This window comes from Motacilla alba, chromosome 2 (assembly GCF_015832195.1).
Source record: "Motacilla alba alba isolate MOTALB_02 chromosome 2, Motacilla_alba_V1.0_pri, whole genome shotgun sequence".
Classification (NCBI taxonomy): Eukaryota; Metazoa; Chordata; class Aves; order Passeriformes; family Motacillidae; genus Motacilla; species Motacilla alba.
The window spans coordinates 61,115,269-61,134,808 of NC_052017.1; the positions used below are offsets into that span (position 1 = coordinate 61,115,269).

A 19,540-nucleotide genomic window follows, 5' to 3' on the forward strand; every position below is an offset into this window, starting at 1 on the left:
GCAAACCTACCAACTGCAGACACAAGCCAACAAGCACAACATTAACATACTCCTCCTGTTCAAGCAAAACGGCCAAGCCTAGGGAAGACATCACTTCTAACTCTTCAATCAGGATCAAAGGTTATTTACATGGTTATAGTGTGCTGGGTGAACACACTTTCCACTTTAGAAAAGATGATGATACTTCCATAAATAGTTTAACTTCTAATATTTTCTCTCTGTTGCACAATACTGTCCTTAAGACTAGTCCTAAATTAAAAACAGTATCTCAGAAGTTATCTTTTTTTTACTGAAGAATTATAATATACTTAAAGCAAAAGACAAAAGTTTCAATATGTATTTGATGAGTTATAAATCACTACACTATTTTACCCACATTTAAAATTTTAAAAAGTAACAGATAGTTTTGTAAAGGAAAAAATAAATTTTAGAAAATAGCTAAAAACCATAACTTGCAGAAAAAAAACCCGTCCCGCCTGCACCAATAATAAAGGGAGTTCTTCTTTAAGCTCTTTACCAAATGATCTAAACCAAACTGTTAGAAAAGAGGAATGTGAATGACTAAACAAACCCTTCAGTAAACATTCTCCAGCTGCAGTTTTCAGCCTAATACCAAGTTAAAATGTGGAGTCTCCATCTACCTTCTGCAAAACGATTAAACTTCAGAAACAAAGCAACATTATATGACATACATGACTCACAAACCCTAGTCACTGCAAACAAAAACCACCAGACATTTATCTCTTAAAAACAAAAAAGACACCAGGACTGGCACCAGTCTGCAATGCAAGAAAGAGCATGTGATACTTAGACACTTGTGTATTAGTTTAAAAATAAGCTAGATAAGCATGTGATGAGTGACAATTTTGTACTTGACCTTTGCTTTAATAGCTCCTTTTGAAAAAGTCCACACAGACATCAACAAACTCCTAAAAAAAAAGAGGGAGCTAAAACCTTACATCTCATACAGTGTGTTGAAAATAGACCCTAAAACCAAAATTCTACACAGAAAAATAAAAAAACATATATTTGAAGGACAATTTCAGAAAAAATATTTTTTCTTTTAAAAGCATTGAGGTCTTGTTGTAACTCAAGCTGATGAAATTCAACATGTTAAGTTACAGAGACAGCAGCTTGGGGTGTACATTTCCAGTGGGAATATTTCATTCTGCCTAATAGGCAAGGAATTTGGAAAAAAAAGTTTCTCTTTCCTGAGGCTGACCAGGCCTACAGGATTGCACAGGAAATTCTTTTAAGTCAGGAAATGAGGATGCATTCTGCATGGGACAAGAAACCCTTACTTTAGGGTATTACTTTCTAACGTGTGAAACCACAAAATTTACCTCTGGAGTAAGGGTCTCCACCAGAATTAAGCCAGCTCATTACTATGCATAGTGCTTGTATCTAAATCCTCATGCGCTTTTCTGTTGCTGTTTATATTTATTTAAAATATCCCAGAATCACAGAGTGGTTGAGGTGGGAAGGGACCTCTGGAGATCATCTGGCACAAGCCCTCACTGCTCAAAGCAGCAGCAACCAGAGCAGGTCCAGATGGCTTTTGATTATCCCCAAGGATGGACACTCCATAACCTCTGGGCAACCTCTGCCAGAGCTCAAACACCTCCACTGTAAAAGAAGTTTTTCCTTATATTTAAATACAATTTCTTATATTTCAATTTGTGCCCCCTACCTCTTGTTCTGTCCCTGGAGAGTACTAAGAACAGCCTGGCCCTGTCCCTGTTAGGCACACCCAGGCACACACTGAAAAGCTCAGCTTCACAGCCCTTCCACTGGGCCTACTCCAGTCTCTATCTCTCTTGTATCAGAGAGCTCCAGCCTTGACCCAGTACTCCAGGTGTGTCCCACCAGGGCTGGGCAGAGCAGAAGGATCATCTCCCTCCACCCTCTGGAGTCACTCTGCTCAGTGCAGCCTGGGAGGCTGTCAGTCACCTTTGCTGGCTCATGTTCATCAAGCTCTTTTATTTGGGAAAAAAAGCCTTAAAAATATGGTTTGCCCATTTTAAACTGAAGGTAAGGAGATGTATGGCACAGAGTTTCATCTTTTAGGCCTAACCTCACAGTTAGCTTTGTGTTTTACCTAAATATATATGATGCTGTCAGTGGTGATATTAAGTTTCAGAAACAAAGCTGTTAGCCACACTCCTAGCAGCACAACACGTTCTTTTAGGCTTCTTTCTTCACTGTCATCTAGTGTATTCAAGATACAGAGTAAAGACTTAAGAGTCCACAACCACTCCTGATATAGACTAAGAATGTCCCTAAAAATGGGCAACCAACAGTAATTCTGAAAAGAGTAATTAATCATTATAATTAATCATCAAAAAAGGTTAAAAATTTTAAAAATTAATTTTCATTTACCATCACCCCTCCAAGAGCAACCATTCTTTATCCTCAAGTCAAAACCAAATATGGCAACACCAGAGAAATTTTCTCACTGCTTCAAAAAAGCCAGACAACTAAACTCCATTTGTAAGGATAAAGCCTGTTTTAAGTAACATTGACACAATCCCACCTACAGGCACTCTGGTTCCTTGACTCCTTGGGAATGATATGCAAACAGGAAAGCACCAGCTTTCAGACTTGCAGTTGTGTCTGCAAGAAAGGACATTAACGAGAATCACACACAAAGTTCCACTTTCATCATGCCAGGACTATTTCTTTTGGATTCACATTCTTGCTATACAGGACAAGATGAGTCCCTGAAGATGTAAATAAGCCAAAGGAAAAAGAACAGATTAAACAGAGGTCTAAAGAGCTGTCTCCTTCACATGATGATATACATGACCTAATGCTACACTGCTAACTATAACTGTCAAATTTAGGCTCATTCCATATAGATCTTTCATGTCTGGAAAGATGGTTTATGCAAACACAAGTCAGGAGCTCCACTGAACACCTGACATATTGATGTAAACTTTTACTTTGGGGAGCTTCATCTACCAATACACTTCATAGGGATGCAGAGAAACATCTGATCCTAATTTTCTAGGCACAGTAGTTGGGGAGCACTTGACTGAAGCCTCCTGTACATCTTGCTATACATCAGAGCAGAAGGGAATAAAGAACACTTGTACAAGCCTCACTCCACACTCCTCGGCAGAACTAGCATGCTGAAAGAAGTTATACAACTATCTTTTACTATAGTCTGAATATGGATCCAAGATATCATTTTACCATCTTTTTTCTTTCCTCTCAATTGAGTCTGGACTTAAGGAAAACAAGGATGACAACTTGAACAAGGGAACTATTGGGTGATTTCTGTCAAGAGAGAAGGAGCATGTGAAAGATGTTCTCTAGTCAGGGAATTATCCAGTTCAGTTCATCCCAAACACAACTATTAATAGTTGGGGTGGAACCAACTCCAGGTACTTTTCAAATGTTCACTTCTGCATTTGTATTTCTCTACTTGAAAAAAAGCCCAAACATCTTCTAGGTAAAAACCCCAGACAGACGTGGTTTTCCACACCCTCCCATAACTGGTATCCAGTTGACAGAGAAAGCTGACAAAGTTATTACCTTCTGTGTGCCCTGACATTGCAAGTCCCCCTGAATTAGCACAGTACTGTTGCACAAAGCTCTGCAGCAAAGGAGTCCAGAAACATCTCAGCATTTTTCATGAAGTGCTGAGTACCCTGAGTTTCTAAAGCAGCAACTTGCCCATGAAGAAATGATCCAGAGGGGACCTCAACCTCAGGAAATCAATCTCATTTGTACTAGTAGCTGGTTAGTGAAAAAACACGTGTGATTTATTATATATGATTCATCTTGGTACAGTAAAAAAAAAACAAAAAAACACTAAAACAACTAGTCAAAAGAAAATTCAAAGCAAATATTTCAACCGGTTTTTGTTAAGACTCGTTGGTGGAAAAAAATTTTGTGCATCCACAAAAATTTACCATTTATTGCCTAAATTGCACAACTGGGGATAGGGGACCCTTCAAGTGCCTCTTTTAAACTTATTTATCCTTGGTATAAACACTTAGTCTCCTAACATGCTTCTTGCAGTAAAAGAAAAAGGAGAAGGAACCCAGAAATCTGCACTAAGCATCTTACATTTTTTAGTATCTGAAGCACAAATAGAACTATTACTCAATTCTGTGTAATTTGTTTTTGCAATCAGGAATTTGATCTTTTTCAAGAATGACAGTCAAGAATAATAATACAGAAAATACACAAATTTTGAGACTCTTCAATAACATCAACAGATAAAGAAATAAGACAGATAATGTAAATTATCTAAAAAATAGGGTCATGTAATCTAAAAGGTTCAAAATTCACAGCTTATTTGAACTTTAGCATAAATATCAAATTAAAGAGTGCTAATTTTCTTTTTCTTTCCATATAAATAAGTCATAGAAAGATACTATCCCACACAAAACATCTGAAATAATATTAACACTCTTGGAACATGTTACATTGGATTTTATGCCACCTATTATCTTCCAAGCACAATCTCAATATTCAACTTTTCATTTATTGTTTGCTTGGATTTTTTTTGAAGTACCTTTCCTTCAGTGATTTTGCTCTTATGTTCCATACTGATAATCACAGTTGAAATGCCCTATTCCTACTTTTCAAATCTTACAAATTCATACATGTCAATGACATTATAATAAACATATGCTTTTGTGCACTTGAAAGATAATGCAAAATAATCTTTTTTCTTTTTTAAGCTCATAAATCTTATTCATAGAAAGCTCCTTTTCCATTAAATTTCTCTCTAGGTCAAGTCTAAGAACAAATTCAAGACATTCCCAAATCTGATTTTTATTTTTACACCTCCCTTAACACATTTCCCTTTCAGGTCTCCAAAAAAAATCCACCTTGACCTGAAAGGGCACAAGAGACACTTCAGTCACACTCTTTGACAAGATGTTTTCATTTTTGGTGACATTTAAGATGTCATACAAGATGCCAGCAAAATAAGTTGGTTTTATTACTAGGCAACTAAAAGTTACCTGCTTCTGCTGATGAGCAGTAAAGGGCAAAGGCATGAGCTCTTAGCTTTAAACACTTAGGCTGTACAACACTTTAAAGAATAGACCACTAAACCCCCCAGAACTATGAGTACATAAAAGCCCAGGCATTTCTCATACTAACATTCAGCAAGGCAGTATTTTTGAAAAACAATGGATTCTCTAGTACTTCTCTTGTTTTTCTAGTTTGGTTTTTTTTTTTATGTGAAAAGTTGGGACTAAAGACAACACAATATCAATTGGAAGTTTGACATAGGAGCTTATTTCTCAGTCTTTACTGTAATCTGAGAAATGAATAAAGTGGTTCTCAGTATTTTGTCCAGATTTCCCTTAGGAAATACGAATATGGGCATTAAGAGAAGGGACACAGATGAATGCTCTGCTCAACAGGGAGGAATTTATCTCCAACCTCAAAGAGCATAGTGATGTCAGAATTACGGCTATATGAAACTGCAAACAACTTCAGAACAGTCTCCTCTCTCACAGACTGCAAAATGCAGCTTGTTGTGCGATCCAAAACCACTTCTGCAAGTAAGCATTTGCCAAAGAGGAAGGCAGGAAGTCAGCTTACAATACTCTGTGCTAACCTGCAATCAGGTTCCAGGATGTTAAAGCTGTCTGCTCTTCTGAATCAGCCTTCAGAATAATCAGGAATGGGGCATTGAAAGCACTGAGCTTAAAGTGCAGGAAACTGCATATCATCGTTACACAAAGCAAAATCAAGCTTGGTCCCTCCCCCCCCCAACTCTTAGCCTTTCCCCCACATAATTTAAGTTGGAAACTGGGGATTGTGTTAAAATACTGGTGATGCTCCTTTTGGGTCAAGAGAGTCACAAAACTGCGCAGTGTGGGAAGCCACCTAGTGACGGAGAAGCACAAAAATGCCTGGAGCTGCCCAAAGTTTTAACGAGATGACGCAGTTGGAGCATGTGATTACCACTGTTTTTCTCACTGACTTACAAGTTGTGTCGTATACTAGAGTTTAGAGAATTGCACAGTGATTTCTGGCAAGTTTTATGAGTCTTACTAAGTGTCATAAATGAACTGTGAAATAGCAAATTTTCTCGAGATGTACAAGAGCAAAAGGAATTATATCAAAATGTAAAAGGAGAAGGTCTGATGCAAATTTTAAACTCATGGTGGCACTATGCAGAAAAAGTTCAAATTTGTGAGGCTGGAAGGAAATAACCCAGGGGAAGCAAATGTGCAAAAATGGAAACAATCAAAACAAACTATTTTCTTCTAACTCGATGCAGAAGTAATTCAGTAGACTTGAAAGAGTAAGTTTTCATGACCCAGAAAAAATAGCTGTATTACATGTACTTAACCAGCATTTTTCAAAAACTGAGAGCTCACAAAGTAGCATGAACACAAAACACTGAACAGAAAGATTTCCAGGGCAGTAGTGCTCAGTGTGTACAAACAATACCATGATGATTTTTGCCAACGCAAAGAACTTTACCAACACGCACGTACCTTCTGACTCCACTGAAAAAGCTCATTGCATATGACTTAAGAGAAGAGCCAAGTGGACAGTGCAGATTTAGATGTCTGTTTACTTTGACATCATCAAACAGCACCACTGAAGCAACAGGCAAAAAATCCATCATCATAACAACAAGGAAATCAAATAAATTTGTTCCATTACATTATAATACAGGCAGTATTAAAATCTAGTATGAAATTGCCAGAGTATGTCCGTCGGAATAGCAGAAGAAAGCCAAAGAAACACCTATTTACAGGAATTCTTCTTAGGTGTCATATGGCAGCAAACTCCACGAGTGACTGGAGAAGCATTTCTTGGAAAGGACAAGATGCATGCTGTTCATTGAACACATGCTTCTCCTAGAACCACTCTAACAGCATTAAACAACAGCAGTGAAAAATACAACCTGAGAAAGGAGTATGAGTTTTCAAGTCATACCACAAATGATGTCATGACTGCAGGTATTTGATGTACTAATGAGAAAAATCCTTTAAAGACTCTTTGAAACATTTTTTTTTTGTTTTTTTTTAGCTCTCAAAATTACTCTTGGCAGAGGACCATGTTCTAATCCGTATAGAGAAAGTAAAGAAGCCCAGTTCAGGATTACTTTGTCATTGAAAAAGACAGCATGACATCAGAGAAATTCAGATCCTATAGCTAAGGGGTTTCACAAGGTCCATACTTGACATCCCAGGGATAGAACTGAAATTCAAAGAAGTGAGTTCAAGCAGTGAAGACTCTTAAAATGAGAACGAAATAGCACTGTAAAGAGAGTAATGGTGGCAGAAATCATGAAGATATGTACAAAGCTGAGAAACAACAGTCTAAAAGCATAAGGGAAAAAAATTGTTTCCTACAGGCAAATACTTAGTGAAAAATTTCTATCCTTATTACATATTTAATACAGGTATGCAATAAATTTTTTGCATATAAACATCCTTTTTGTGAGGGATCATCTTCATTTCAAGGTTAGCATGGTGGCAGACATTTACTCTTCAGGAATCTGCAAAACACCTACATCGTATTCACTATTCACCAAAGAAATTTTGTATAATGCAGCTCAACACAAATGGCAGAAATACGGTGGGCAACAGGAGGAGGAACTGAAGATATCAACACCTTCCACCTTCCTAGTAGCAGAAGGGAATTTATTATACTAAACTCCAGACAGTCCCATGAAGATGACCAGGCCTGATACTTCTGTGGAATGAGGAGGACCACAACTACCTCCACCAAGAGAGAGAAAGGGTTTCCTCCTCCTCCTGCCCTCAGCTGTTGATTTCCATGAGCAGTTAACCCCTGCAAGCTGCACCAGCAGAGAGAGGTTCTGGTGCTGAAGGAGGTACAAATCCACGCCACAAAATGAGCCGCAGAAGACAGAAATCAAGCTACTCAGAAGGTCCTTTCCTGGTCCAATCCACTTACTTTTCTTCCTGCTTTCTTAAATGACTCGACTGCATAAGTTGCTGAAAGAAACCACCTTGTAAAACACACCACTTTTCTGCATAAGGAAGCACAGTGGGCAGGGACATTCTCAGCAATGGGGAGACAGATGCAGGACAGACACACAGAATAGAAATGACTACAAGCACAACAAGTATGATCAGAATGCAAGCCACGCTGATAGATCACCTCTTTATTATAAACAATACAATTTTCCCAAGATTTCAGTGAAATTGCTACCATGAAGCACCCAGAGATTCTGCAGCACTTTTTTAAACATTTTTAAACTATTACATATAATTTTATAGTCATTGTACAAACACAATTGTAATAATTGCAAGAAATTACTAGTAACTGAAAAAGAGAGAAATCTTTCAGAGAGTGTCATCAATATGCTATTTAAATATCTAATTAAGAAATAATGACCTTAGATGTGAGTTACAGTAAGTTGCAGTGGAAAGAGACCTTAGGCAAAAAAGTAGATTGTTAGGACTTTCTGTTGTAAACAACTGTTTTTCCTTTTCCCTCAGTTACAGCAATGTGGTTTCTGCAAGTTTTGGACTACTAGCTTTTCAGATTTAATTACTAAAATTAAAATGCCTAGATACACACAACTATGTCACCCATAATTTTCATTATGTAAATTGTTCTGTGAATTGTGCCAAAACAGAACAGATTAATATCTGTTACATGCACATTTGAAATACATGCTTGATAGATAATATAGCCAAAATCTAAATATATGAACATGCAAATACCAACTGAAATATAAACATAAAAGCCTGACACAGAGGTTTCCTTTAAAAAACACATACACTACCTTTCTAGACTTTCTACCTTCCCTGTTTCTGAGAGTAACTGACATCATAGGCTCTAGCATGTCATCAATGTTTGAGCTAAATAGTTATGAAAAGTGCCTATTTAAATATAATAAGGTAAGGTAGAGCCAAAGTAATTATGCATAGCTCCATATTTCCTGGGGAGTTCACTCTAAGCATTTATCTTGAACTCCACTAGAAGTTAATAGAATATGTGCGCATGTAATATGTAATTATATACTAACTGTATTATTATAATCCAAAGAAATACTATTTTGCCTCTCCAAGCATAATAACCAATGCAAATGAAAACATGTTTTCATCTTGTATTCTCAAAGTCAAAAATCTTCTTTTGACTTCAGCATCACTTACATGAATACCTTGAAAAGTAAAACATTAAAATATGGAAAAAGTGTGTGTTATTAGTTTCTTAATAAACAAACTAAATCAGGTAAATTGAAGATGTGGAATTCATCCTTGTAAGTATTCAGTCAAGGATTTTTGCAAAATATGAGCACATTTGTAATTCAGACCCACTATTCATTCAAAATGGGAGAGCAATATTTTGGAGGGCAATTTGAAAACATTCAAATTGTCACAGTGTCACAGCTGGATAGACAAATATATACAAGCATTTGCCAAAAAAACTAGTCTATCGCTGTCAAACAGTAGGAGATCCAATTTTTTACATACTGGAAAGATTTTCACTTTCCATCTCTCTATATATTTTTATCTAGAGATAACTTTTTACCAAGGAATAGATTTCATTTCACAAGAGTAAACACAGAAAGCCTCTGGCTACACATGCTCTCAAGCCACAACATCCTTATCTCAGAAATCAAAGATATTTTGATATGGTTTTAAGATGGTGACTCCAGAAAATTCATCCCTGTTACAAAGAAATCAGACGTGGTGTGAACAAACAAAGCTTTTTCAAAGGTGGACTCACAGGTGTAGGTGATGTTTGCTGAATGCCACAAAAAGGTAGAAATCTAGCTCAGACAGTTCAACTAGGCAAAAATCTGGCCAGGCAACACAGGTCACTGCAAGAGCTCAGGGATTTAACAGTCACAGTTAAGGCCTCTTTTTATTTATAAGCAGCAACAGAAAAAAGTCTAGTTGATGCTAGTAGATCTCTGCACTACTTTGCTAAATATTATTTTTAAATCACTCTTTAGACCGGCTAGACCATATTCAGGTGTAATTAGATATATATCTATATTAGAAAACTAGATAATTGGACAAAAGCCCACAGAAGCGTCCTGAAGTGTTCCCAAGGACTTCAGTATCTCTAAGTGGAGTATCTTATGTTGGCAAAGGAATAAACACTGCACTAACTGGACTCTACACATCTGTCAGTGAACTGGCATCACACAGGAAGAAAAAATTGTCCCTCCATCAGAGCAGGAAAATATAGCACTGTGCTTCTCTTTGCGATCTCTCTGTTGACATTCTCCTCATTTTTGACATTCTGTCACTGCCCTCCTTACATACTGCTGGCTAGGGAGGCCTACTGATATTTCTTCTTCAGACATCTCACCCAACTGCAGCAAAGAGATGGAATACGATCTCCTTTTAATGCCAAAAGCAGCCTGAAATAGGTGTTGATTCAGTAAAGACTACCTGTAGGAAAATTAATCTATGCCTACTAACAAAAACTTTCCAGACCTCTTACCAGCATTATTTTACCTTTTTTTACAAGGAGAAAACCAGCTAATGCTGTGAAGTTTAAATGTGACATAAGTTAACTGAACCAAATATTTCAGATAACCACCTTAAAAAATAGAGATTTGAAAGCATTTCATTTAAGTTTATGACCTCTTTTTTTTGGCACAATTTAAAAAAGACAAAACCAAAAATACCAAAACCCAAATTACATACACTTTCATGAACATACAATTCCAAGTATTTTATATATTCAAACCTAAACAAATGCTGAAATGAAATCTATTGAAAAATTGTTATGTGATCTCATATAAATTAAAATTCACCTCTTAGAGAAAATTCAATTCTCATACTCCCCAATTTATAAAACTGAAAAATCTGCTTACAACACAAAATTATGAAGAAATAGAATTTTAACCTTTCACAATACATAACCAGGGAAATATTCCTGCTTGAGAAAATCAGGATTGACAATCGTAACTCTTTAGCTTCTTTTAAATGTGGAATTTTTGGTCACCTGATGTTGCAGCATATGTCACAGCACATGCCACAATGCACAAAATCTTTCCATACCAAATCAGAAGGCTTCAAGCATCTGCTGTTCTTGTTCTTTAGCTCAACCTTTTATACCCCTCATGTTCATGCATTGCACCTGTGTGTCCTCTCTACCTTTTTGTGATTGGACAGTGCACCTTGGCCCTCCATGTCTCATTGCCTTCTACACTGGTCACCTGCTTTTCACAGCTGTTCCCATCAGGGATGAGGCTCCTACTCCCAATTACCACAAACTGTGTGCCCACATCTTAACTAATAAAACAAACTAAGTTCTGTATGTAAAACTACTTCCTTTTTTTTTTTTTTTTTTTTTTTTTTAATTCTGCTAGATTCAGATCCTTTGGTAGCTCGGAAACACTTTAAATGACCACCACTAGATAGCGTGACTTAAAACACTCCTACAAAACTAGCAGGATGCATCAAGCCTCCAAACAATACTATGTAAGCTCACTCTCAACAAACTTTGCTAGCAAGTGCTGTGACATGAGCAAAAAGATTACACAGAGTATTAAGCTTGAAATGTTATGCTTCAATTAGCATTTAAGACACAAAAGCAGATCTGAAAATCTTTCTGAGATAAAGTAACATGCTGGTCTTCTCTAAGATGCTCCAGCACTGCAGGAATAATCTAGTCTAATACATGCATGTACATTGCTATGCTCGTTTTGGTTTTGAATTCCCTGTATATTTTAATTGTTCTCTGGCCAGTCATATGAGCAGTAGTTCCTTGCCTGTTCCATTAGGAGAGGTAGAAACTTCAAAAAGAATACTATGGAAAGCACTTCAACAGACCTATGTGCAAACTGCCCCATCAGTAAATTCTAGCGTGGGCTCATTTTCAGGTGACATTACACTCCTCTTGTGCTTCCCAGCATGAAAAATACAGGCATCCATTCCCCAAGGCATCCAGAAAAAGCACAAATAAAATCATATTTCAATGTGAGTGCTAATAAGGGAGTTCAGGTAATACCAACAACAAAGATACATAAGTAATAGTCCAAGCTACATAGCAGATACAGAATTAATTAATTAATTATGTGGAAAATCAAGTCTCCATCGCTTTAAAGAGAGCTGTCTAGGTGGCTACATGGGTTATGAAACTGGCACTAATGAAGATGAGACCACAAGAAAAAAAAGATTTTTCCTTACACCTAAATGAAGCTGTAATACAAAATGAATTTGAGAACATTTCTCTTTTTTACTTCAAAGTAACAGAATAATCACATTAGCAGATTAGTTTAAAAATTTATGCCTTTTCTCCAAACAGCATTTAACATGCTTTTCTACTACAATTACCTGGCTTGTTCAAGTAAGATGATGACCTGTACCATACATGCTTATGACATAAATAAAAGTGGAAGAGATTCAACCAAATGCCTTAATTCAAAGCAGATAATTATTTTGGAGTATAGGAACAAATATCTGTTTCTAGGTTCAGATCTACTAATATCACTGCAGGATATACTAAGATTAAGACAGCTATCTGGGTACTGTGACAATCCCTGGTTTTTGACTGCCTATTTCATAGAAAAAAAAAAACTGATTTGAAAAATATTACAAAGTGTTTTCTAAACAATAACAGAGAAAGCAAACTATACAGGAAGAAAAGGTCACTTATTTCTTACAGAGAAATTACAGAGGCCAATCTACAGCTTGTATGGGATACTGAGATGGTAAGGACTTCTTACATATCTGCAGATGGAAAAATGAAGAGTCACTAACATATCTTTGCGTGTCAGAGAAGTCTGGTAAATCTCCTGTGCCTCCATTCCAGTAACTCACCATTAGTCTCAGCAAACATACTTGGAAACTCTGAGACATGTCACTCCTGGGATGGGAGCTTTTCTCTAGAGTCACAGTCTGTTGACAGAAACCACCAACTGTCATGGTAAATTAAACAAATAGGTTGGATTTCTCAATGAGAAAACAACAACCCTCAGGACAATAAAAATTAACAGTAGGAAAAAACTGACCATTAATTTAAAAAAAAAAGAACTAAATAAAAAAGTGCCAATCACTGAAAAAGACAGAGGTTCCTGTAAAGCCAGAGCAACACCTTTTTACGGACAAACATGTCACTGTGTAAAACCTCTGAGCTGGCTCACGACTGACAGAAGTTGCACCTGATCTTCACAGATACTCCATACCTAGTGGAGTTTTGTTTTGGTTTATTCTTAACTATTATTATTACAGACTGCACAGTGTAGTCGACAATATGTCTGTCCCTTCATAGGACAGACATGATTTATGCAAAGAGCTGAGGACACTCATGTACATGGACACAACACATGAGTGTCATGGACACTCATGCAGCAGTCTGGGTAATACAAACACAGAGGGACATGTGCATATGTAGGCATGCACTTGTGCTTGGACAAGTACAGAAAAAGTTCACAGCTACTATACAAGGACAGAAATCTTTGGGTCAGGAAATTTTTTTTTCCTCCATTTTTGAGAGAAGGAGGAATCAATATAAGAAATGTCAAGTCAAAATTACCAAATTTGACACCATTCTGAGTGAAGAAATAAAGACACAGATGAGAGATGTCTTAACAATCATCATTTCTGGAGACTCCCAAAAATTAGGTGGTCCTTCTGAACCCTCAGAAGAATAGTTCCAGCTGGCAGACATCCATGTACATAAAGGAATTCATCCTGCTGGAGGAGGAAAGGGGTTAACATGAGCCATCGAAGACTGCAGTGCTTTGGGGAGGAGGGAATATACATGCTCCAATAAGCCTTTTCTTCCCCCACAGAATTACAGAAGAGGCCAAGGTTTCATTAAAAGCCCAGCTGGAAATGGTAATTCAGCACCACCTGTCACAGCCCCGTGGACACCCCCAGGCCCTCGCTGACCTGCCCAGCCTCAGCTGCTGCCTCCACACCCCATTCTGCACCAGGATCCCCAGTGAAGCTCAGGCTTCTGTTCCCAGACCTGGCTTGAGCTTAATTACCATGCCTGCCTCCGGTTCTGCACTCATCTCCTCAGACCTGTGTTATTTGTACTCTTCAGACCCAGGCTGTGGGTGATCATTTCATTACCCAGGCACATGGTGTGACTCTTAGGGCTGCCCTGTGCAGGGCAAAGACTTGGATTCTATGATCCTTGTGGGTCCCTCCCAAAGCAGCATATTCTTTGTTTATGGAATTTCTGTGTCTGGGACTGCTCATGGCTCCTACCACCAGCCCCCAGCTTTGTCACACTGCTCAGGCCCCATGGCACCAGGTGTCCTGCTGGAGTGGACACTGCCTGTGCTGGTGGCACCCTCACCTCCCTTCTTGGCCTCCCTCATGGAGAAGCCCTAGTCATGCTGCTCCCAAGTGCTACCATTTAACAGTATCAGACAAAAATATTTCCAAAGAGGAAACCACTCTTTTTAACAAAGTATTTTTTACTATTTTAAGACCCCCTAGTCTGATCCAAACTCACCTCTTAATAAAGATCACTGTACCAAAAAATAGTCTTCAAAGTTTCCTCAAGTCTCTACACAGAAAAACTCAGGTCCAATGTGGTATTGGTACTAAAATGGACATAACCAGACTGCTAAGGTAAAGCTGATAAAACTAGCACAGTCAAATCACAGTGACTAATAAAGTCTGGGTCTTGTTCTTAATTCATTACATTTCTATATTTTCAGAAACTGCTGCGTACTGCTGCCTTTTTAAAGCTATGCTTTGTTTTTCAAACCCAGACCAACATGCAAAAAAGTCACCTACAATTCTCAACTGGGGAGACTGGGAAAGGGGAAGGGGAAGAAAAAGAAAGGAAAACCCAAGCATCTGTATTTCAGGAGGGGAAAGCAGGCAACATAACACAGATTGAGGTAGTAGTTAATTTAGGTGTCTTATACAACTAACTTATTTGTTTGAGGCTTTAAGAATGCTTTTGCCTTATCAATTAATATTTGACTTTCTTCTCCATGAAAAAGATAGGATTTTTGTGGTTTCCAGTATTTTTTACATTGTCTTATGGTAGTAAGTAGGTATTTAATTGACCTGAGAAGAGCAAGAACTACTACGCACTGTAATTTTTGTTTGTAAACTATCAGGTTCTAAAGGAAAGGGTTTCTGAGAGTAACTTCTGAGGAGATCTTAAGAGTCTGCAGTTTCATCCAGTTGGGAAGTAATTGTTTTTTTCAAACAGTAAAAAAATACATCTGTTCAAAAGATATTAAGAAAAGGTTGCTACCCTCATCAGTTACCTAATGCTAAGTGTACATACCCTACAGTACCCTTGTATTAACCTCTGTAGTTAAACTGGTAATAATCTGATACTTGAAATAATATTATTCCTAATTTTCCTATCTTAAATTCATTACTATACATCAAAAGACAGGAACAAGACCATAGCTCAATTAGCTTACAACCTTGACAACATTTACAACTAGAAAGATATTATAACATTATACTGTGATAAATATTAATGGAAAAGGAAAATTTTTACCATCTGAAAGTCAGACATAGCAAATGTAAAAAAGTGGTTTTAATCATGAAGAGGATTTTGTTGGGCAAAAACAAGATGTACACTGGAAAGAAAATAAGGTAAAGAATTTAGAACACTTGAAGTAACTACACTGAAGAGCTTATAATCAGACTTCAAAAATAATCTGTGAACAAAAATGCAGTTTAAAAAGCAGTATGACAAAATGTCACCCATATATTTACCAGAAGTCAGAGGAAGAAAGAGTAACCACACTAAACCCTGAACTGATATTCTGACCTAAACAGCACACTATGTCTCACAGCAATTATGAAGGCCACATTACTAAAACACAAGGAAATAAAAAAGAAGATAGTATCAAAACTCCTCTATGAAATGTTTACAAATGTGCTCATCTAAACTCAGACCTAAGAAATACCACTTTTTTTTTCATTCTAGGCAGTAAGTTCACACCTACCTGGGATGCCCAGAGCAATGCATTTTAAATTCAATCACCAGGGAAATTATTACAGAAGTTGGAGAAGATAGGAAAATCAGAAGAGGACTTGTGTGATCTTTGTTGTTGCTGCTTTGTTCCTTTTTTTTTTAATAAATTGATAACATGGAAGGATACCAACTGGCACTGATAAAAGAAAAGCAGCAAGTGAAGAAAGATTAAAATAGAATTCCTCAAAGTACGAGCACAGAACAATGCTTGTAGTCTTATGGGGAAATGGGCATCCAGAGTGGATTGACAGGAGAGAGCAGCTTGTTCAAATGAATATAAGAATGAAATATATACATGATGACTCTTTACAAACAGGTTAGAGAAGCAAGACAGAAGTAACTCTATGTAATTTAGCGATTAAATCTGGGCTGACAATCACATCAGACAGATCTTAACAATGTTTACGGATCGTAATGAGTTACGAAAAATATTCTGGAACTACCATCTTAGAAATCAAGTAATCACACAGTGGGGGAAAAACCCTATAAATGCTCTTTTCTTTTTGTAACCAAATAAGCAGGGATTTATTTTCCAAAATGAATGTAAGTTAACATCTTAAACTATTTTAAAGAGGTCATCCTGCCTCCTTCTGTGTAGCTTAGGAGTAGTACACTAAACCTGCATAAAGAGATAAAAGGAATTCTTATGCAGTACTGATTTTTTTTTTTTTTTTTTTAAGTTTGGAAGATTCTTACCCTGTATTGATGGAAATTATTTCTATCAGTGGATTCTTCCTAATCTTTGGCAAATCCAGTCGTGCTCCCCCCAAACGTTTTCCATTATCCTTTTTCTGACCCAGCAGTCTCACAGAATGACCTTCAAATTAAACAAAAAAAATGCAGTCATTACAAAGAAGAAGTCTCATCATTGTTGTTTTGATCTGCTCTTCTTCAGAAGTAGTGTTTGTATTTCAAAGACTGGAAATGAGAATGAGATGCAATAATATATTTCCACCATCTGGAGCATTTATAAAGAGACACTGACAGGTAAAATAAATCATCTTAAAATGAGCAAATTATTTCATCCAATTATCTCTTCACACTTACATTTTCTGTTTTCTATGATTAAAATTATCTAAGCAGTCTCATTTTCAGATTCTCTAGCAAATAGCAACATAGCAATAATATTTAAATGAGTTGCATGGCAGGATCAATGATTCTTCCCAAAAAATTAAATTCAAACCTAAATTAGGAAGTAATAAACAACTAAATACTTTTTTAGCTTATTATATGGAGAACCAACACATTTCAAGGTTACCTGACTCTGTAAGTCTGGAAGTGCTGTGAAGCACATGCTCACATGTCCACGGCTAAGCTGAATACCAAGATTTGCGTATATTCCTCCCACATCAGGACAACTGCAGGTCAGAAAACTGCCTCACAACTACTTTCCTGAGGCCATTAATATTCAGGGAGTAAAATACAAATAATTCCACCAACTGCCTGCAACATCAGTCATTCCAGGACAAGCCCTATATTTAAAGAGCACAAATGACAGGGTTCGCTGATATTTTGAAGCAAGAACTAACAATGAAGAATCAAAACAATTATGTGTATTATTGCATAAGGTAGTCTAAAGTGTTCCCAAATTAGAAGTGTATGACTTGTATCATTTACTCCACAAAGCCCAGAAAAGGCAGGTAAGAGACAACAAGTGAAAGCTAATGGTAGATGCCTGAATAGAGTTGGAAGACAGCAACTCAAACTGGCAGGAAAAGAAAGCAACTTGTTGAACTTGGAAAACTCCTTGATAGTAAACCCTACAGCTTCAATCCACCAAATATTTCAGGAAAGAAAAAGCTAACCCTGAAATACGAGGGGGGTGAGAGGAATGCGTGAAAACTATAAAGTACAAGTTGAGCTACATCCAGCACAGCAAAGCCTATGGCCACTTCAAATCAATTAAAAACTGTGTTACATCAAAGCTCCTAACTTATGTCACCAACAGCTATTTATTTTATTAAGAATTTAAATTAATTCCTTCATCAGTCAAAGCCTTTCTTCACTGCCTGTTTTGAGGAGTCATAAATTAATTTTCGAATAATGTGGCATTCATGCTCTTAATTTATTTCCTTGATATGGCAACAATAGCCTGGAGAAAACCCAACTACTTTTAGAATAACATCTTCCTCAAGTTTTTTAAAGATACATAAAAGGTCTAAATCAAAAATGTGATCTATTGAACAAGTGAGCAGGACTGTCCTGATAGCATAAAGGTTAATACCAACAGGAGACATAATGGTTAATACTGATAGAAGACATCATCATGTCGACAGGAAACAAAAGGCATTACTTCTGCAGTTGCATTTTACAAAAATGTCATTATATCCTGTGGTGAATTTAGTAATATGGTGCTTGTGCTACTAGTATTTGCTAAATAACTCATTTCTACCTTTCCCTGAGAATAACAGCAATAACCTTGTCTCATAATCCCATCAGTTATTTTCTAAACTAATGCTTCATTGAAAAGCTGCAAGCATGGCACCATTTTATTTATTTGTGTAACAAAAGTGAGTGCCTTAAACCAGAAACAGAAAATATTCCTTTTTTATTTCTTAATGTTGTGGTTTATTTGGAATAAACCAGTTTATCCATTTTTTAAATATTCAGCTACATTGCCATATTAAAGGTCTATTTGGATTTATGGCTGAAAATACAGCGTAACAATTCACCGTAGTCTTAAAACAATCAGGTTTAACCAGTTACCCAAAATTTAAAATTAACACACTTAGAATTGGAGTCAAACCACCATTCTTAAGTTTAAAAAACAAGATGAAAACAACAAACTACAAAACCAACCTGCTCCCTCCCTAAGTAACATCTCAGCGTGCAGAATCAGGGAGGCCTCATCTCCTCAGAACATGGACTCTCAAGGAGAAGCCACGTGAGTTACGGCTCTCTAACAGGAATTTAGCTCATGCTCTCCCTTTCTCATACTGAGAGCAGTCCCCAAACAGGCAACCACCCCCAAAAAACACCCTACAAGATGAGGCCAGTCTATAGATATAATATAACTTATATGAAGAATAACACTGTGCTGCTTCTATCATCAGAGACCTCCTTTAGTCAGGAAAGAAACCCCAGCTCTGTGACTATACCCCACATGATCCCCTGAATATTAACACCACCCCAACCCTGAGCCTGAGCTCAAGAAATCTGGCAATCAAATGGCCTGGCAGTCAAATGCAGCACCTTATTCTCACATAAAATACACTTCCCATATTCCTCCTGAATGATACTGAAGTTCGAATTAATATGAGGCTTGTAAGACCTGTGGGGTACTCAAGAATAACAATATCCCTGCACTTTTCAGTCCAGACACGAGAGGCTGAAAAAAATGCCTCTAGCTGGAGATGATTTTTAGAAGAGAGTTTAATGCTTCCAGAAGGCAAGCAGCACATGCACATCCAACTACTGTGACTTGTGTGGCAGGCACACTTAATTATTTTTCCTAAGAAGAAAACCCCCTCAATTACAGTATTTGTGACCTTAAATCCTTTTTCCCCTACTCCATACAAGGACTATTTTGTTTCATTTTAAGTAAGCACTAAAACATCTGTTTACAGAATTGTTACTATTAATAAAACATAACTTGATAAACACTGAATCATACTTTTTCACATGCTGTAAATCTTTTTTTCCTCATACT

General features: G+C 37.0%; 1 protein-coding gene across 3 annotated transcripts in view; it reads right to left on the reverse strand.

The window, feature by feature from the left end:
* Nucleotides 1–19,540, reverse strand: part of CDKAL1 (CDK5 regulatory subunit associated protein 1 like 1) — a 379,654-nt gene that overhangs the window by 221,189 nt on the left and 138,925 nt on the right. For all 3 annotated transcript variants that reach the window (XM_038130237.1, XM_038130238.1, XM_038130239.1), the window contains one exon: nt 16,588–16,708. In XM_038130237.1, the coding sequence (XP_037986165.1) occupies nt 16,588–16,708 (121 nt within the window). The remainder of the gene's footprint in view (nt 1–16,587; nt 16,709–19,540) is intronic.